Source organism: Phyllostomus discolor, chromosome 6, assembly GCF_004126475.2.
Source record: "Phyllostomus discolor isolate MPI-MPIP mPhyDis1 chromosome 6, mPhyDis1.pri.v3, whole genome shotgun sequence".
NCBI lineage: Eukaryota > Metazoa > Chordata > Mammalia > Chiroptera > Phyllostomidae > Phyllostomus > Phyllostomus discolor.
Window position 1 is genome coordinate 156,277,007 of NC_040908.2, and position 19,618 is coordinate 156,296,624.

At 55.0% G+C, this 19,618-nt stretch overlaps 1 protein-coding gene across 50 annotated transcripts in view; it reads left to right on the forward strand.

The window, feature by feature from the left end:
• The first annotated feature begins 652 nt into the window (after positions 1 to 652).
• Positions 653 to 19,618, forward strand: part of MADD (MAP kinase activating death domain) — a 40,680-nt gene continuing 21,714 nt past the window's right edge. For 7 of the 50 annotated variants that reach the window (XM_036029358.1, XM_036029370.1, XM_028515175.2 and 4 more), the window contains exons 1-20: positions 834 to 1,274; positions 4,653 to 4,812; positions 5,609 to 6,205; positions 6,614 to 6,917; positions 7,434 to 7,565; positions 8,171 to 8,284; positions 9,189 to 9,269; positions 10,705 to 10,883; positions 11,241 to 11,476; positions 11,705 to 11,861; positions 12,141 to 12,244; positions 12,337 to 12,527; positions 12,882 to 13,009; positions 13,343 to 13,482; positions 14,318 to 14,419; positions 15,732 to 15,791; positions 16,143 to 16,245; positions 16,611 to 16,797; positions 16,894 to 17,044; positions 17,365 to 17,571. In XM_036029358.1, the coding sequence (XP_035885251.1) occupies positions 4,751 to 4,812; positions 5,609 to 6,205; positions 6,614 to 6,917; positions 7,434 to 7,565; positions 8,171 to 8,284; positions 9,189 to 9,269; positions 10,705 to 10,883; positions 11,241 to 11,476; positions 11,705 to 11,861; positions 12,141 to 12,244; positions 12,337 to 12,527; positions 12,882 to 13,009; positions 13,343 to 13,482; positions 14,318 to 14,419; positions 15,732 to 15,791; positions 16,143 to 16,245; positions 16,611 to 16,797; positions 16,894 to 17,044; positions 17,365 to 17,571 (3,235 nt within the window). In that variant the 5' untranslated portion in view covers positions 834 to 1,274; positions 4,653 to 4,750. Of the gene's footprint in view, positions 809 to 833; positions 1,275 to 4,650; positions 4,813 to 5,608; positions 6,206 to 6,613; positions 6,918 to 7,433; positions 7,566 to 8,170; positions 8,285 to 9,188; positions 9,270 to 9,742; positions 9,752 to 10,704; positions 10,884 to 11,240; positions 11,477 to 11,704; positions 11,862 to 12,140; positions 12,245 to 12,336; positions 12,528 to 12,881; positions 13,139 to 13,342; positions 13,483 to 14,317; positions 14,420 to 15,731; positions 15,792 to 16,142; positions 16,246 to 16,610; positions 16,798 to 16,893; positions 17,045 to 17,364; positions 17,572 to 19,326; positions 19,381 to 19,618 lie in introns of those variants that run through there. The other 43 variants (XM_036029365.1, XM_036029372.1, XM_028515181.2 and 40 more) reach the window with 22 other exon arrangements.

Consider the following 19,618-nt stretch of genomic DNA (forward strand, 5'->3'; position numbering starts at 1 on the left):
GCATGGGGGGTCCTGCCAAAGCTGGGCTCCATGTGAACACTATACAGACCCACCAAACGAATGAACCTGGGGCCACTTTGCACTAGGTTCTCCAGGGCACTGCCGATGCTGCCTCCACCACTTCCTGTCCTCCCCACGGGGCCCCACGAGAAATTCTCCACTGTCACTCTGCGGCTTGGCCACAAATGCCTCGAGGCTGTCTGTGTGATAGGTCGGACTGGTACTGTTTGTACAAGAAGACCAAAATGAATACAGAATGAGAGAAACAATTTCTGGATTGGGGGTGGGGAAACGGCCACAGAGGAGGGAAGCCTGTGTCCTTTAGGTTCACCTCGAGACTCAGAGGAGGGAGCCAAGTCCAAGTGCCGCCTGCTTCTACTAGCCCCATTCACCACGAGGGTCCATGAAATGGCCATACCCCCTTCCCCTTTCATGATGGGGGCAGACGGTCAAGTTGTCTTTCTGTGGGGAAAGGGGTGTTGAATTTTCAGAACTAGCATTTCAGCTAAGCGCCTGTGTTCGTCCTGGTCCCCAGACCAAGGGACAGGAAGAAAGGTCCCGGGAGGCCAGGGAGAGGCCGCCCAGCCTGGGGTTGGGCCTCTCAGGAGGACCGGACTCTATTTCCCAGCGGGCACCGCGGCACCGCTCACGCCCCCTTCCCTCGGCGCTCCCGGTGTAGGTGATACCGCGCCGCGTCTTCCGGCTTCTATCCCCCCGCCCCCACTGAATTGGTAGGCTCCACTGCCGGGCAGACGGCTTTCCAGCACGAGCGGCTGGGCACTTCCAAGCCGTGCGCGGGGGGAGAGAGGTGAGAGGTGTGTGTGTGTGTGCGCGGGGGAGGATCAGAAACTCAGGAGCCGTTTATCCTGAGAAGTAGCTTCCCAGCTAGTCCACACTTCGTCGGAATAGGCTCTATTACCATGTCGAATTAAAACCTGTTTGCGCAACCTTGGCACGCAGTGGCGCTGGGCTGGCCCTGCGCTCCCCATCGCGTTCCCACTCCCACTCCTATAGGTGTGTGCGTAACCGCCTCTCCTGAGGTCTGCTCCACCTTTCAGCGTTCGGCTTGGTGCCACCCTCTACCCCTGCGGGGGTGAATGGTAGGGCCCACCACCCTCCTCACCCTCCCCTCAGCCGGTCGGAGCGGTACGCGGGCACCCCCCCCCCTCCCATCCCGGTGCAGACGCGGAACTGGCCCCACGCCGGGGAGCGAGAGACACTCTGCTGCCGGGGGACAACCGGCCGGGCTTGGCCGGTCTCCCGAAGCTCAGGAGGTAGGAAGGTCCGGTCCACTGGGGGCCATGGAAGGGTATTTGGGACGGGGCTCTTAGGAGAAAAACGGGCTCGGCTCGGAGGGGAAGCAGGAGCTCTAGGAGGAAGGAGGTCTCAGGAGGCCCTAAAGGAACGTCAGGGCGCGTGGGGTCTTGAGAGCGAGTAAGGGGTCTGCACAGAAGGGGCGGGGCCCGAAGTGGAGGCGAGTCGCCCAGGGGGTGCGGGCTACTGCACCGGGCTCAGCTCGCCGCTGCTGGGCTCTGTTCTTGCTGTGCGGGCGGGCGGGCGGGCAGGCGGCACTGGTTCCGGGGCGGAGGCGGTGGAGAACTGTCCAGCAGGTGAGGGGGCGGGCAGAGCTGTCCAGCCCAAGGGCCCACCCGCGATGGCACCTGGAGCGCGCGCGTGTGTGTGCGTGTGCCTGTGCACCTTATTTTGGGTTACGGTTTGAAGAACTACGTTTGGTTCTTTAAAATATTTTTTACTTTGGTGTTTCAAAATTGGCTTGTTAATGAGTGGAGACACCGTTTAACCTTTCCTGCAACTGCTTCCCTCCGCATCCTCACATCCTCGTGCATCTCGAAATTCTTCCTCTTTTTTCTGCCCTCCCCTACTTCCCAGCCCTGCCTCTTGCTTGCCTCATTGCTCTCTGTTTTCTCCCATGCTGGACCCAGCCTGTGTTGATGTGCTTGCAAGGTCACTGTCTGGGGAGGGGGAGGAAGATAAAGAGCCTTTTGTGCTCACGTCAGCAAAGATGTCATATCTCTCTCCGGTTCCTGTGGTTTTACTATGAAATTCTGCCCTTAAAGAAGGGCGAATTCATAGGGTTGTGTGTAGGCTGAAAAGACAGCGGTAACTTAAAGAAAGGCCTGTGGGTTGCAAATCTGCGTCTGGATGGAGTGCATGGTGATGCAGGACTCCAGCAGACTGGTATGCATTTTGAGCTTGACGCCTTTGGAATGTAGGACCGAGGAACCAGGAGCTCCGTGTTAGTAAATATGGTTGAGGCAGGAGGTGGAATCTGAGCTTGAGTGGAGATGAAGACAGAGTGTGAGTTATAGGTGGTGGTAGAGGATCCGTGAGTAGGGGAGAGCATGGGAAGAAAAGCCTTCGTTATTTCTGCAATCTGAATAGCCACAGGCAGCGCTGTTGATGAGCTAGGAACTGTGGCTAGAAATCCATCCCTCTGCTAGTAGCTAGAACACTCACAAGATCTCAGGATCCTTGTGACTCTGGAGGGAGATGAGCTCTGTGGAGTATGGTAGTGACTTGATTTTTAAGAAGTGATTATCGGTGGAGAGGGGCTGGGATCCCACCATTGGAGGCCTGATGCCTACTACATTAGCAGAAGATGCTGCAGGTGTGATCTTTGAGACTTTGGCAGGAAAGGGTTCCTGATCTTCAGTGTAAATATAAATTTCAAGGCTTAGCCTTGGGTTTGGCCCTATAAATTCTGTTTTATTTTAAGGTACAGCAGGTCCTCAAATAATGTTTTGTTCGACATTGTTTAGTTATAATGTTGATGAGATGCCTTAGGAATTTAACTCTTGTTAATGTCAGTTAACCTGTGGTAAAATGGGTTTTGCTATATGTTGTTTAACTTAAAGTTGCAGAACCTGGTGGCATTAAGTGAAGACTGACTGTACTTTGGCTCTGACCTGGGGCATTGTCCGCATAATTCTTCATAGAACGAGTTATGCTCGTACCCCTTCCCATTTCAGTTCTGCTGCTCTCCTCTCCTCATTCTGGCTGGGAAGAGCTCAAGTCGGCTCTGTAACGGTGCCCCACCTTCTGCATTTTTCTGTAGCAGAGGAGAGGTTCAGAGGACTTCCTGGGCGGCGGTAATGCCTAGAAATGAGTCTGCGGCACACCCGAGCACTTGGTGTTGGTTGCGGGGAAAGGAGATATCTCTGTCCAACTCCAGAATTAGGACAAAGTGCAAAGAAAAGACAGATGGGGAGAAGATAACCTAATAATGAGCAGGTGCTGTCAGTGGAAGCAATGTCTCTAGATCCAAGGAGAGTGGATTGTTACGGGCCCTGGCCGGCTCTGGAGTAGCAGCTGCTAGCACTGTGAGGTCACCACGCAGGGGAGGGACTGTGGCTCGGCTATAAATAGTACTGGGAGCCAGAGTAGCTATGGAGATAACACTGAATCCTGTTACCTGCTGGTCCTCTATTGGGAGTAAGGGAAAGGAGGAAGCAGTATTTTGAGGATTTGAGAGGTGTTGCAACACTTCTTTTATTATTAAGCAGGGGAGAAAAAAAGATAGAACTTCTTCTAGTCATTATCTGTACCAGATAGGGCCTTAAGCATACAGGAAGTGTCTATGTGTGTGTGGGCACGCATGCAGTGACGAAAAAGGGGCTGGTGTGGGAGTGTGTGCAGTGTAAGGGGATTCTCTGTGTAGAGTGAACGAGGTCTCAGCATGGCCGTGTGCAGGGCACAGAGGTGGAATTCTGGAAGCACTGAAAATCATCCTGAGGTAGAGTGAAGCATTTTATACGGAAGTGTATGGGAGACCCAACAGGAAAAAAAACTGTAATTAAGACCCTGTACGCTTTTCCTAATTTTTGGACTCTGGTTTAGAAATTCCTCTGAGCACCTCTCCCTGCCCTTGGAGAAATCTTGTTATTTCTGCATCTTGTGCCCAGTCTTTGTAAGGCTGCAGAAGGACAAGGCCCTGTCTGCGTGTGTTGTGTTATTGATTCCAGTGCTGGGACCGAAATAGAGGAGAAAGACTATGATTCAGCACCAAGGGCAGAGCTAGTAGCAGTAGCCACTGGGTCCCTTTTTTGCTTGCAGAGGGAAGAAAAATGGTTTAAATAAAGCAACTGGGTCACAGATATTCTTAATTTGAGATTGCACAGGGTAACGTAGTCAGCTGTGATTGTCTGAGAGCAATGAACTGTATGGTCTATATGGTAGTTTCACATCAAGCTGGAGGCAGAATATTGGAACAGAGAACAATGAGGTTTCCATCTAGAGCTAGGAGTGCAGATTAGTGCTGATTAGAAAGTCTGGTTTGATCCTGATGCACCCTGGAGCGGTCCTGAAAGTGACTTAATTTTGGGGATCGTAATGACTGAGTCCAGACTAGGCTTCACTGGGTCTGTGTTTTCAGAAACGGAGCCCCCAGGCAAGCCTGAGAATGAGCCAGTTTGTAGGGATGGGAAGTGAGCCGTTATTTATCCTTCTTGTCATCTGACCCTGTGAGCACAGAAGCCTGGACCGAACGCTGGGCTGGGGAAAGTGTCGAGTTCTCCAATCTGTAGCGCAGAATTGGAAGACCTTCTGTCCCGTGCCCCTGGCTGGGACGAAGCTGGCAGGGCTGTGTCCCTTAGGCAGAGCAGTGGATCTTATCGGTACTTTTTCTCTGTTAGACTTGGATTTTCAGATAACAACAGGACTACTCCTGGGAACGCCGGCTCCTTGCTGGGTGCCCTGCAGCCTCTCTGAGATGAACTGATGCGTTGGAACCATGGTGCAGAAGAAGAAGTTCTGTCCTCGGTTACTTGACTATCTAGTGATCGTAGGTGCCAGGTAACCAAGAAGAGAGTGATTTTTGTCTCGTCTTCTGGGGTAGCCACACAGTTGTTCCCCCTCCATTTCCATGTTCAATCACAGGTCTTGTTCTTCCGGTACTTGACTCTGATGGGCGCGTGAGTGGTGCCACTAGCGAAAACAGCACAGTCAGGGGGATTCAGAGTAGCAGCTGGAGAAACAGAGATGGAGCAGAACTCTGTTTGTTTGTTTAAGATTTTATTTATTTACTTTTAGAAGAAGGGAGGGAGAGGGAGAGAAACATCAGTGTATGGTTGCCTCTCTCCAGCCCCCTCTGGGGACCTGGCCTGCTACCCATGCACGTGCCCTGACTGGGAATGGAACCCGTGACCCTTTGGTTCACAGGCTGGCACTCAGTCCACTGAGCCACACCAGCCAGGGCAGAACTCTCCTCTTAATGAGCATCTTTGTGTTCTTGAGCAAATGTACATTGTATGCCCCAGTGTCCTTGTTTTATAAATAGGAAAAGTACATTTTGTTCCTTCTCTACCTACATATGTTCTTTTGGTGATTGATTAGTTAACACACCCTGAAAAGGTGTGAGTGATCATTTCATTGTCGAGATTTTTCTCTCTCTTCAGGATAGATGTCTTTATAACAGCGCAGGCCTCACTTAGACAGCCAGCTAAATGTAGCAAGCAGCACCCATATTTTCCAAGGTCCTGCAGTTAGTCTTGATCCAAAATAGCATGTTGGACTTTATTTGTTGACCGTGGTAAGATTTGACAGAGCTTCCCAGCCCCCAGGCTGCTGAGTTGGTCTCTGTGTCCTTCAGGCACCCGAGCAGCGATAGCGTGGCCCAGACTCCCGAGCTGCTGCGGCGGTACCCGCTGGAGGACCACGCCGAGTTCCCCCTGCCCCCCGACGTCGTGTTCTTCTGCCAGCCAGAGGGCTGCCTGAGCGTGCGGCAGCGGCGCATGAGCCTGCGGGACGACACCTCCTTTGTCTTCACCCTCACGGACAAGGACACAGGGGTCACGCGTTATGGCATCTGCGTTAACTTCTACCGCTCCTTCCAGAAGCGAATGCCTAAGGAAAAAGGGGAGGCTGGGGCAGGGTCCCGTGGGAAGGAAGGACCCCGGGCCACCTCTGCCCTGGAAGAGGCGGGCACCGAGGGCTCAGAGAGCGGCTCGTCCCTGCAGCCTCCCAGCGCCGACTCCACCCCTGATGTGAACCAGTCCCCTCGGGGAAAGCACCGGGCCAAGGCGGGGAGCCGTTCCCGCAACAGCACTCTGACGTCCCTCTGCGTGCTCAGCCACTACCCCTTCTTCTCCACCTTCCGGGAGTGTCTGTACACCCTCAAGCGCCTGGTGGACTGCTGCAGCGAGCGACTGCTGGGCAAGAAGCTGGGCATCCCTCGAGGCATCCAGAGGTGCGGTTTGCTGCTGGCGCTCAGGAGATGGGGGCGGGGGGCGCATTTACGAGACGAGGTGCAATTGGTCTGCAAGGGGCACAGGAGATTTCTCTAAGGCCTGAAGTTTTCCAGACCTTCCTAAGCACTTTACGTTAGTCCTTACTGAGCAAAAGACTGCTGCTGAGCTGGCCCCCCGACCGTAGTTGTGTTTGGATCAGAGCTGAGGAACCCATGCTTCATGACGGGCAGGACGATGCGTACATTTTTCTGCCTGTTCTCACTCTTGTACTTACCCTGTGGGCCCAGCTGAGCTCAAGGGTGGGCTTTTCCAACCGTCACCATTACACCCTCCCTGCTTACAGTGGGTTCCCACGGGGCATCAGCTCCTGGTACTTAGGCATCTGTTTCCCGCCCTCTGCTCCTCAGGGACACCATGTGGCGCATCTTCACAGGGGCATTGCTAGTGGAGGAGAAATCCAGTGCCCTTCTGCACGACCTCCGAGAGATCGAGGCCTGGATCTATCGATTGCTGCGCTCCCCAGTACCCGTCTCAGGGCAGAAGCGAGTAGACATTGAGGTCCTACCCCAGGAGCTCCAGCAAGCGCTGACCTTTGCGCTTCCAGACCCCTCTCGATTCAGCCTGGTGGATTTCCCACTGCACCTGCCCTTGGAACTCCTGGGCGTGGATGCCTGCCTTCAGGTGCTCACCTGCATCCTGTTAGAGCACAAGGTGAGAGGACCAGCTTTCTAGACCTTCCTTAAGCTTTGAAGTATGGCAGAGGCTGAGCCACGAGCTCTTGGAGGACAGAGATTGTATCTCTTTCATCTTTTTGTCTCCAGGAGGTAGTATGATGCTAGGTGTATAGCACCTACTCGGCAGGTGCGTGTTGAACTAAGATACTGGTATCGTGTGGGAGGTATTCGGAGGGTTTGCCCTTCAGTTTAATTATCTTTAACTGTACTGACCGAATTCTCTGGAAATATCAGTAGTTCTGTCCCAGTGAGCGGTCCTGGGATTGGGGGCACAAGAACTAGGAACAGGAATATAGAGAGTGACTCAGGGGAAGACTTCAACCATGCTTGGATTGGGGCGGGGTGGGCAGAGTGGGGTGCAAAGCGGGGATGATGGCGGAAACTAAGCGCCCGGAGACCTAGGCAAGGTGAAAGAAATGAAACTGTTGTGTTGGAAGCTGTTTTCTTGTAAACCTTGTTTACATGGCTGAGTGACCCTCACGACCTGCGGCAGGTGGTGCTGCAGTCCCGAGACTACAATGCCCTCTCCATGTCCGTGATGGCGTTTGTGGCCATGATCTACCCCCTGGAGTACATGTTTCCTGTTATCCCCCTGCTGCCCACCTGCATGGCGTCGGCAGAGCAGGTGAGTCTCAAGGCGTCTTCTGCCTTTGTCACTGACTCTGTCCAGCTCTGGGGGGGAAGGCTCAGTGCCCCGAGAAGCTGTAAATCAGTTCTGGTCCCCAGTCCCCTGTCACCACTGACTTGTCTGCAAACCCGACCTGAGTTGGACCTGGTGGTAAAGCCTGTGCTATTGGTGGTGGTTACTTACCCGGTGAATGTTCATGATCCCAGGCTGCTGGCTGCAGCACTGCAGGTATTATGTACATTTTTCTGAAATCTGAAAAATTCTAAATTTTTTAAGATTTTATTTATTTATTTTTAGAGAGGGAAAGGAGAGAGATAGAGAGAGAGAGAGAGAAACATCAGTGTGCGGTTGCTGGGGGTTATGGCCTGCAACCCAGGCATGTACCCTGGCTGGGAATCGAACCTGCGACACTTTGGTTCGCAGCCTGCACTCAATCCACTGAGCTACACCAGCCAGGAAAATTCTAAATTTTGAAACACATCTATATCTGTCTTCAAGGGGTTTAGAAAAGGGATTTTTCCTTTATCTAGAAAAACCCTGCTTTGAAAAATGGTCACAATGGGTCTCAGTTTTGTTTCTTTCCCTCTTCACCCTTTGCCCAGCTGCTCTTGGCTCCAACCCCGTACATCATCGGGGTGCCCGCCAGCTTCTTCCTCTATAAACTGGACTTCAAAATGCCTGATGACGTGTGGCTGGTGGATCTGGACAGCAGCAGGGTGAGGTTCTCAGTGGAGCCATGGTGGGGCTGCAGCGGGGCGGTGTCCGGTTTTTCCAGATAACTCCCAGGAAAGTCCTGAGTTGGGGGTGATCTTTGTGGTGTGACGCACTGAGACTATTGGTTTTTGTTTGTTTTAAAGATTTTATTTATTTATTTTTAGAGAGGGAAGGGAGGAAGAAAGAGAGAGAGAGAGAGAGAGAGAGAGAGAGAGAGAGAGAAACATCAATGTGCGGTTGCTGGGGGCCGTGGCCTACAACCCAGGCATGTGCCCTGACTGGGAATCGAACCTGCGATGCTTTGGTTCGCAGCCCGTGCTCAATCCACTGAGCTATGCCAGTCAGGGAGAGACTGTTGTTTTTAAAGCCCTTTTTAGGACTCTGAGAATGACGAGAGGTAGTGTTGCCAGAATGAAGTTCTCCCCGCGTCCCAGAGCAGCAGGGCAGTCGTGCTGGCTGGACGGTTACATGTGCTGTGGATCAGCCCCTGGTTTCCTTCAGCTGTAGTTTCTAGCGAGAAACTGTCTTTCAGTACAGACTTTCACAAACATGTGTTAACATTCAGTAGTGTGAATACAGACTTCGGTGGGGAGCCCTTTTTTTTATGTTCATTATAAGAATTGTGGAAAATACAAGAAAGTATAAAGAGGTAAATAAAAAACATAATCCTACTATGTAGAGAGTCACCCATAACATTTGGGTATATTCCCTTTCAGGCATGTGTGTATATCACATACACATGTGTATGTGTGTCTCATACGTGCTGGTATGTAACATATGTGTTCACATACCTACGATAACATTGTGTATACAGCCTCCTAGTCTTTTCCCTCACCCTTGTGTAAGAGAAGCTCCTGAGCAATCATTGACTCGAAGGTCACGCCTCGTGTGCTTCCTCCGGTGCAGGTGGTTGCCCCCACCAACGCAGAAGTGCTCCCTGTGCTGCCGGAACCAGAGTCCTTAGAGCTGAAGAAGCATCTGAAGCAGGTGGGTGAAGAGCGGAGAAAGGGAAGGGGAGCGGCCGCTGCTGCAGGACGGCCGTAGGCAGGCGGCTGACGTAGGAGCCACTCTCCCTCCGGACATTGTCGTCGTGTCGATAGCCCTCGCCTTGGCTGGGCGTCAGGGGCAGGGTAACTCGGGGGGCAGGGCGAATCTCAGAAGGGCTGTTCAGATTCCCTCTGCCTGTTGTGTAGCCTCTCACTCTCGATGCTTCCAGTGCTGTGTGAAACACCCTTCACTTTCAGCCTCTCGTCACGCCTGCTGTTCTCTGTGGCTTTGGATCCTCTCCGCCTTATTAGGAGGGAGTGAGGACAATCTGGCTTTTTAATGTTTTTCTCTTAAATCGATCCCCAGGTCCCTGTAGAATCCCTTCCTCAAAAATCCCTTCCTTTGAGTAACCCCTTCGATGCATTTTTCACTGACTGACTTTCTTCTTCCCCCGCATGGCATGCCGAGCACAGTGTCTGAAGGTAACGCCCGCCAAGGCCCCGCTCCTCTGCCCGCCGTGTGGGTTGCAGAGGACCACCAGTAGAGTGCTCTGTCCCTTAGGAACCCCTGCTCTCATTCGAAGGGTCATTGGGAATCTCTCTCTAGTTGTCTGAGTTGCTTAGCAGCACCTGGATGATCCCTGCGTGCATTTAAGTGGGTCATTTTGTATCGTCCCTCTCACTTGCTTCACCGATGCCAGATGTAACGTGATACCTTGTTACTGCAGCCTGGCAAGGCTCCCAAGTGCAGAAAGTTCTGTGGCTCATTTCCCTCGCCCGTTTTCGTTCCTGGTGATTGCTGTAGTGTGACTGATGCAGTGGTGTGTGGAACTGTACTTTGAAGGGCCGTAGAGCTGTGGTCCTTGGGCTCATCGCCCCTGCATTCCTACCTCTGCTACTGGGAGTGCAGTCCGCGGGCCAGCAGCTCCAGCCTCCCCTGGGCATGCAGAATCACCCCTGTCTTCTGACTCCAGAGTCAGAATCTGCATTTTAACAGCACCCCCCCCCACCCCCCCGCCAGTGAAATCTATGCTCGGTAACATTGCAGCAGCTTGGTGACCTAGACCAGGGGTTCCGCAGTGTCCCACGGAGTCTCTGAGGGGTTGACTCAGGTCGCCGGCACCGAACACGTGAGGCCCTGGGTTCCTTGTGTCCTTCAGAGAAGCTGATGCTTCAGTTCACATTTCCACGTAGATTTCAATGGAAAAAATAAGATTTCATGGCTAAAAAAAAATGTGAAAACTATTGCCCTGAATTTGATCAACTTACCCTGAGCCAGGTTGGCTGAAGCTGAAGATCTGCATAATTCATATTATTTTCTAAAGGTTGAAATATTTAGATCCTCATTTCTAAGAGGCAGGCCCTTTCCCAGGCTATGAGATGGGCTGGCGGCCCGGGCCTCTGCCCTCGGTGAGGAATTTCTTGTCGCTCCCCAGGCCCTCGCCAGCATGAGTCTCAACACCCAGCCGATCCTCAATCTGGAAAAGTTCCACGAGGGCCAGGAGATCCCCCTGCTCTTAGGAAGGCCCTCTGGTGACCTGCAGTCCACCCCCTCCACCGAGTTCAACCCGCTCATCTACGGCAACGACGTGGATTCCGTGGATGTCGCAACCAGGTACCAAGGGAGCACCTCAGATGTCCCGGGCTCTTCAGCTGGGCCGTGCTCACCCCGTGGCCTCGGGGCAGACTCCGCCCCCCGGCCAGAGTTTCTTCGCACATAAAATACGTGTAACTGTAACGGTGGGTTGCATTTGCCATCTTAGTCAAAGCAAAGAGAAGAAGTGGTCCTTCATACTGTTGGGCAGCTCAGGGCTGGACTGAAGAAGGGTTGGACTGAAGACTCTAAGACGCTGCCCCCCTTGGTGTCTGGGAGGCTGATGGCTTGGGGAGGGGGTCTGAGGCGCGGGGTCGCAGGGGTCCTCGCTCTGCAGGGTGTGGGACTCGGATTATCTCGCCTCCCCTTCTTCCCCAGAGTGGCCATGGTCCGTTTCTTCAACTCCCCCAACGTGCTGCAGGGCTTTCAGATGCACACACGTACCCTGCGTCTCTTCCCTCGGCCTGTGGTGGCTTTCCAGGCGGGCTCCTTTCTAGCCTCGCGGCCCCGGCAGACTCCTTTCGCCGAGAAACTGGCCCGGACTCAGGCGGTGGAGTACTTTGGGGAATGGATCCTCAACCCCACCAACTATGCCTTTCAGCGCATTCACAACAGTGAGTCCCCTGCCCGCTGTGCTGCCCCGCCCTCGGCCTTCGTCCCCCTGATGGCTCTTCCCTTTGCTTCTTTCCCTTCCTCGTCTTTGGCCTGCCCCTGCCATGCCTCTCTGGCTCTGGACTTGTTCCTGCCTCGCTTTTATGTTTTGCTTGCTTCTCGCCACCACCACCACCACCTCTGCCCCCCGGCACCATTGCTAACCCTAACCCTTTTTCTTCTTTGGGCAGACATGTTTGATCCGGCCCTGATTGGTGACAAGCCAAAGTGGTATGCTCATCAGCTGCAGCCCATCCACTATCGCGTCTATGATAGCAACTCCCAGCTGGCCGAGGCGCTGAGCGTGCCGCCCGAGCGTGACTCTGACTCTGACCCTACCGACGACAGGTGAGCGGTCCCGTGTGCCAGCAAGGCAGTGGTGTGAGGTAAACAGGCTTTCACTGGCCCTGAGGCAGCGCGATGGCAAAATCTCACAGAAATTAGACACCAGCGTTTGAAGCCTTGGTTATGCTTTGGTTGATGGCTGGGTGTTAGCTTCCTTATCTCACGTTGTTCCCTGGCCTGCAGTTAAGGGTGCTCCTCTGTTTTCCCTGACGCTGACAGCTGGTTCTTTCCCCCATGCCCTCCTCCTGCTGTCCTTTTGTGTGTGTGCCCCTCACTCGGCAGTGGCAGTGACAGCATGGATTACGATGACTCCAGCTCCTCTTACTCCTCCCTCGGTGACTTTGTCAGTGAAATGATGAAATGTGACATCAACGGTGATACTCCTAGTAAGTGTCCTTGGGGAACTCGGCCAGGTCCGGGCAGGCTGTGGGGTTCTGCGAAGGTGTGGTCTGTACCTGCCACCCTCGGGTTTCGGCAGATGTGGACCCTCTGACCCACGCGGCACTGGGGGACGCCAGTGAGGTGGAGATTGAGGAGCTGCAGAGCCAGAAGGAAGCGGAGGAGCCCGGCCCCGACAGTGAGAACTCGCAGGACAACCCCCCACCGCGCTCTAGCTCCAGCACCACCGCCAGCAGCAGCCCCAGCACCGTCGTCCACGGAGCCAGCTCTGTGCGTGAGGACAGCTGGGGCATGGGCCTCGCCCCTGTTAGGAAAGCTGGGATGAAGCTATTGATTTCATCTGCTTCTTTCTTCAGACTCTCCCTGTCTTCCTCTCCATGGGACCTAGAGCCTCTGCTGTGTAGTTTTGTCCTCAGAAGGAGGTCATCGGGCTTTGTTCAGGCATTAGCGGAGATCCCCCTCACGTAGTTTGTGGGGGCAGGGAACGGGGGTGTCCCAGAGATCTTTCTCACACATTCCTTAGGACAGGAGTATGACAGGTCTGGCTCAGTCCTGCCCAACCGAGAACGTGGGAGGGCACCCCTGGGCACCCGCTGACGACTGTCCGTTGGCTGTGGCCTGCAGGAGCCTGCTGACCCGACAGAGATGGGTGACAAGGCGGCAGTAGGAGGCATCCCCAAGCCCCCGCCCGCCGTGCCTCCCAGCGCTGGCAGACTGAACACGGACAGGCGTCAGGCGGAAACCGGAGAGGGGTCAGTGCGCCGGCGCGCCTATGACAACCCGTACTTCGAGCCCCAGTATGGCTTTCCCCCTGAGGAAGAGGATGATGACCAGGGGGAAAGTTACACTCCCCGATTCAGCCAGCATGGCGGTGGCAGTCGGTGAGAGCCTGGGGACTCCTCCCAGATGGGTGACTGAAGGCCCTCCCTGCAGTGGACCCCGGGCGAGGCTCAGTCAGGAAGCCCGAGAGCCTGGATGCTCTGCGGCCCCGCCATCCCCAGAGGGACCTGCAGGGTAGCCCCGGGCCGCAGGCCCAAGGTCAGGTGCCGCTGCCGGGGGCTCATAGGTGCCACTGTGCATTCAAGGGCTCAGAAGCTGCTGCGGCCCAACAGCCTGAAGCTGGCCAGCGACTCGGACGCAGAGTCAGACTCCCGAGCAAGCTCGCCCACCTCCACCATCTCCAACAACAGCACCGAGGGCTTCGGGGGCATCATGTCTTTCGCCAGTGAGTGCTTCAGCTCTCTCGCGCCTCTGTCCCATTTCCTCTCCAGCAGGGCCCGGCCGCAGCGGACGCCCCTGGGAACCACAGCCTCGTAGCGCTGTAGGGCTGGGGTGGCGTCAGCAAGCCCCAGGTCAGAGTGTGCAGGGCTGTTCAGGGAGGTGTTCTCAGGGGAAGTCAGCGAAGCACAGGGGCCGATTAAGCACTGTGTTCACACCTGAGGTGTCCGTCTATTTCAGCTAAGACGGCGAGTCAACTAAAAATTACCTGTATATTAAAAGTCGTGCACTTGTGCATATATTTTGTGGAAATACACTGGTCAAATTTGATTTGGGCGTGTATCTCATATCTTCTTTGTCTGGTGAAGGACTTTTCCACGAACATGCTTTGAAATCTGCATGAGGCTGACTTTCGTGCACAGAGAATATTTCCAGAAGTGAGGCATGGAGTCGGTTAAAGGCTGGGGGCAGACTTGGGACCAGGGAAAGCCAGCCTAGGGGGTAATTGTGCGTATGAGTGTTCCCAGAAGCCAGGAAGGGACAACACGCACTTCAGACCAGAAACGCATTAACTGCGGCCTTTCATGCCAAATTAGCGGTAGATGGGCGACGCGGATGTTGCTTTGGGAGGTGGTCAGAGCACGTTGTTGCCGGGTTTGCAGCGGTCTTGGCAGTGGCCCCTTTGTTTGCCCCGAGTTAGACCTGGCCCTTTCCGTGATGGATCGGAGGCACAGGGACTACGTTAGGGAGGACGGAGGTGAAGACGGTGATTTAGTCATCGGAGCATAATGCTTCGCTTCTTTACCCCCGAACTCAGTGCTCTCACGCCCTCCCCTCGACAGGCAGCCTGTATCGGAACCACAGTACCAGCTTCAGTCTTTCTAACCTCACGCTGCCCACCAAAGGTGCCCGGGAGAAGACCACGCCCTTCCCCAGCCTGAAAGGTAACCGCAGCCCTCCCTTGCCGGCCGGGCTTCTCTGGCGCCCCCTTCAGGTCTGCGCGTGCTCGTCGGGAGCCCTGCGAGCGATGAACCGTTCGGTCGGGGTGTTGCCCCTCGTACTGCTTCTCACCGCGCTCACTGCACATCAGAGCTTTCGCTGGTTTTCAGATGGAATCTGTCTTTGTAGCTAAAGAGCAGAGCCTGTGCTGTCATTTAGGATAATGGTAACTGTGGGGTCGCTGCTCCTTCCGGGGGAAGTGTCGGAGGTGCTTAGCTAACGTAGGGATCTCCCAGTGCGGGTTGTCTGCCAGGTTCCTACTGGTGAACTCCCCCCGCAAAGACATTACCCACCAGGGGGTGGTTGTGAGGAGCCTGGCACTGTGTATGTGTTTTATTTTGGTTTTTGAGCCTGGCGGTGTTTATAGAGTCAAAATGCCTCTTCCTTTGGCTTCATGTCAGCTGAGGGCCTGGGAGTGAGCCAGGTGGTGTTGGTTGGCTTCTCGGGACAGCCGAGACCCGGTTTGGTTTGCATTAGTGATCTCTGACAGGTGGAGGGGCTCTTCGGAATTTACTGACTTTTGTTTGTTTCCTCTGGGTGTTGTGCTGAGATATTTAATCACAGTGGAAAGCTTAGTGAGAAGCCATTCTGTGTATTTTTTAACTGACCTTTCTTTCCAGTGATTAAACATGTCAGAAATCTAAGGAACAGTCTTGGGGAGCAGGGGGGGTACATAGGATAGATGAGCAAAAGGATGTCAGAGCCAGTGGTGCAGGGCTGGCGAGCCCAGCAGAGAGATCTCACCCAAGGCTCAGCAGGTGAGGGACGGAAAGGTGGTAGCGGCCCTGGCTTTCACCTGACACAGCCGAAGAAGAGAACAGTTAGAACGCTTCCATTGCATGCTGATGCTTCACTTCATTTGCCGCACTTGTCACTCCACCCGCCTGCCATCCTCACCCCCCACCCCACTTCCCACGACAGCATCTGCAGGACGGGCCTCTGCCCTCTGGACCCTGAGCTGGAGGTTCCATGAAAACCGGTGGTCCCCTCCCAGCATGTGCCTGTCCAGGACCCGAAGGCTCCCTGTCCATTCACCCTGCCCCTGGCTCTGAGAGGCCATGGTCTTAGAGACGGCCTTCCCCGGAGCCTTGGTTGTCTCCTGGTCACTGGGCTTCCAGCTCTGAGGGGCCTGAGAGCCCAGGTGGCGTGCACCAAGCTTTGGGAGAACGCTTTGTCTATCTGGCCTGCAGCTCCCTCGAGGGTTACAGGGGTTGTGGTATCGTGGCGCACCTACTAATTGTGTATTTTGTGTCCCAGTATTTGGGCTAAATACTCTAATGGAGATTGTTACTGAAGCCGGCCCCGGGAGTGGTGAAGGTGGGTCTTGCCCGTGAGCTGTGCATGGTCTTCTTTCCCAGCATCTTCTGTGCCTGCCTGCGGGCCATCCTCCTCTGGAGCAAGCAGCATCACGTGATGACCTGCTTGCCCTCCCTGTGACGCCCATGCTTGCCCCTGGGGCGTGCTGCTGGTGCATGTGGAGTGACCCGAGTCTCCATCCCCACCTCCTCCACATTGCCACGGCTGGTTTCTGCCCCTGTGTGACGCCCGCTGCCATCCTCGCCCAGCCCCTCTGGGGGATGGTGTGGGACCTGGCTGCCCACGGCTTTGCGGACCCCAGCTCCCGGGCTACAGTAGTGATGGCTCTCATTCCTGCCTTCCTGGCTGTAGGAAACAGGAGGGCCTTGGTGGACCAGAAGTCGTCTGTCATTAGACACAGCCCCACAGTGAAGAGAGAACCTCCGTCACCCCAGGGTCGATCCAGCAATTCCAGGTAATGGCAGAGCCATTTTAAAAGTTCTCGGATAGCGGTAGCCATTCCTGTAGCAAACTTTGAGGGCGCTCAGGAGTGGGAGGAAAGCTCTCACTTGGGCAGACGAACGCAGCCTGGGCCAGCACTTCCCGTTCCGACTCCTTCCCCACGCAGCAGTCACAGCTCGCGGTGCTGAGGAGAGCGAGGCAGCAGTGGTGGGAGCCTGGACAAACCGGGCTGTCTGGAGTGCTGGGGGACGCAGTGCACTTGCACATTTGCACGCTTGGCTTTGCGTTTCGCCCCTGGAGGCAGGCATCTAGTCTGGCCAAAGGGGCACGCTCTGCGAAGGAGCTGGTGACCACAGCAGTGGTGTGTGGGACCCGCAGTGAGAACCAGCAGTTCCTGAAGGAGGTGGTGCACAGCGTGCTGGACGGCCAGGGAGTGGGCTGGCTCAACATGAAGAAGGTGCGGCGGCTGCTGGAGAGCGAGCAGCTGCGGGTCTTTGTCCTGAGCAAGCTGAACCGCGCGGTGCAGTCGGAGGACGACGCCCGGCAGGACATCATCCCGGACGTGGTCAGTGCCGGGCGCTGGGAGATGGAATCGGCGGGGACGAGGGACGCGGACGCCAAAGGCGATTTTGCCAGCTTGAGCCCTGGGTTGTTGCTGCAGGAGATCAGTCGAAAGGTGTACAAGGGAATGTTGGACCTGCTCAAGTGCACGGTGCTCAGCCTGGAGCAGTCGTACGCCCACGCAGGCCTGGGCGGCATGGCCAGCATCTTCGGGCTCCTGGAGATCGCTCAGACCCACTACTACAGCAAAGGTAGGCGCGGACCAGCGGGGCGGCACGCCGTCCCCAGCTCCCCATTTTGTCTCCAAAGAAGAGGAACTTGTCCGCTTGACAGATTCCCGGTGCTAAGTTGCTTCCCATCAGGCCTGGGGACTTGGGTTTCTAGTGCAGGTTTATATGCGGTGGGTGTCCTGCTGCCATGGCAGTAAGGGCTCAGTTTTCCTGCACCTGCACTCCGCCCGTTCCACATCCTCCTGCATTCTTGCTTCTCTCCCCCCATTTGCACACCTTGGTTCTGACCCACCATCTCTTCTGACCTTCTGACCTCTTCCTGTATCCGCTCTTCTCCTCAGAAGCAGACAAGCGGAAGAGGAGTCCAACAGAGAGTGTGACTACGCCAGTTGGCAAGGATGCCGGCCTGGCCGGCCGGGGTGACCAGAAGGTGATCCCCCAGCTGAGAGTCCCCCAGCTGGGGCCGCGGGCACCAGCGGCTGCGGGAAAGGGCCTGAAGGAGGTGGACACCAGAAGTTTAAAGGAAGAGAATTTTGTGGCATCTATTGGTGTGTATCAGTGTGTCTGCTGTGGTGCAGGGGTCTGGCTTCTTAAATATCCCTCCGTTCTCTCACTTCATCCAGAACCCTGCCTCTGTCCTTCCCATGCTTCGCTTTCTAGAGAGAGAGATCTGTGGCCCTTTCTGACGGTCCTTCTTTGTACTTCTCTGTCCTATATGCTTCATTTACAGCCCCTCCCCTACATCTTAACATGGGAGTTTTTCTTAAGGGGCCCAGTGAGGTTACTGCACGCACGAGTTTGAGCTGTACCCCCGGCCACTCTTTCTGTTCACATCTGGGTTCCTTTGCAGAGCAGTGAGGCGGCGTGGGCTCCCGGAAGCTCTAGGGAAGCTTATAGAGGGCGCACCTTCAGGCCGTAGCCTGGTGGTCATCTGGGTCTCCACAGCCAGTTTCCTCTGCAGCCACTGCACTGCTCTCAACGGTGCCCCTCTGGGCTGTGTCCCACAGCCCCGTTTCCCCGGGCTCTGGGCCTCCAGGTGTAGATTTCTGAGTCAGCCTTTCTTTAAAACTTTCCCTCCGGGACCTGATCAAGCGCTTGTTTACATTTCGTGTTTCCCATTCCCACGAAGGCAGGAGGAGACCTCTCCGGGTTCACCTCCACTTGACTCGCTCCCTACACAGCCTTGAGTCGTCCAGGTTGTGTCTTTATTTTTCTGGTTCTAGGTCCCTGGGCCGGATGCTTCTAACTGGTGCCCCTTTGCCACGACCGTTAGCCATTGCTTTGTGCTTTCATAAGTGATAGCGAGGAACCAGTGTCCTTTCTAGGGGCGTTACACTTGTCTAGCCAGCGACATAGCATCCTAGAGGCAATCGACCTTGCCTTTCTCCCGCCTGAAGGGACATTCTCGGAAGAGTAAGGCCCAGCCCTCAGCTGAGAGGGCGGCATTGGGCACACCACTCCCCCCTCAGGGGCTGTCTCTCCTCGTCTGGGAAAAGAGGGGACTGGACTAAGTGGGCGCTCCAGTTCTTCCAGGAAAAGAATTGCAACAGTCGCTAGTCTCCCTTCTTCACCCCTTCGGGGACGCCATTGGCTCCAGTTCTTCCAGGAAAAGAATTGCAACAGTCGCTAGTCTCCCTTCTTCACCCCTTCAGGGACGCCATTGTCAACATTTCACGTTCTCTGTGACCTCCAGTGGGTGGCCAGGTGTCTGGCTGAGAAAGGGCCTCGTGCTAGGACAGGCACTGACTCAGAGGGCGGTTGGGTCACTTGGCAGCAACAAGGGGGGCTGCCCACTGCCGGTGTGGGCAGCCGCATGGACCGGGTCGATCTGCACTCATGCTTCGGAAAGCCCTTTGGCTGCTTGCGGGGACCGTCCGCCTTATCTGGAATCTTTGAAAATTGCATTCGCCCAGCTCATTTGGCAGAGAGTGTGGTGCGGAGGAAGTTTAAACCGGTCCTAAGTTACATGATCTCCAGGGACTGCTCCAGCCTCTTTAGGGTCAGTTTCGTCTTGCCAAAATCAGGGAGCTCGATTAAAGCTTCTTCAGGCTCCAGCATCCTACAGGGCTTTTCCTGCCGCCTTGAGGTTAGAAATGTGGGGTCTTTATTTCCTTAGCTGGGAGGAAGGCACTAGATCTCTTGGTTTTTAATCCCTCCCCCAGGGAAGATCTCTTTTTGTCTCTTGATGTGTAATCTCATGCCGAGACAGAGCCAGCCTGGGTGGGCGGGTGTCCATTTCGTCTGCCTGACCGGTCTCTGACTCTCTCTGTCTTTCTCTCCTGCTTACATTGCATCTGGGGTAGAATTGTGGAACAAGCACCAGGAAATGAAAAACCAAAAAGCTATGGAAAAACAGAGTAAGGAACCAATGCCCCGCCCTGTTCCCAAGTCTCCCATACCTGCCAACTCCCCAGGCCCAGTGGGGCAGGCTGCAGCCCCACCCCAAATTTGCTCTAGGGGGGTATTTGGAATGAAAGCAGGTAGGTGGCATGTGACTCCTAGGTATGTGGCTTGTAGGCTGCTTCTTCCCCTCCCCTCGTAGCAATCAGGCTGTGATGGAGGCGTCTGCTGCGTAAAATCCCTCAGAACTTGGTT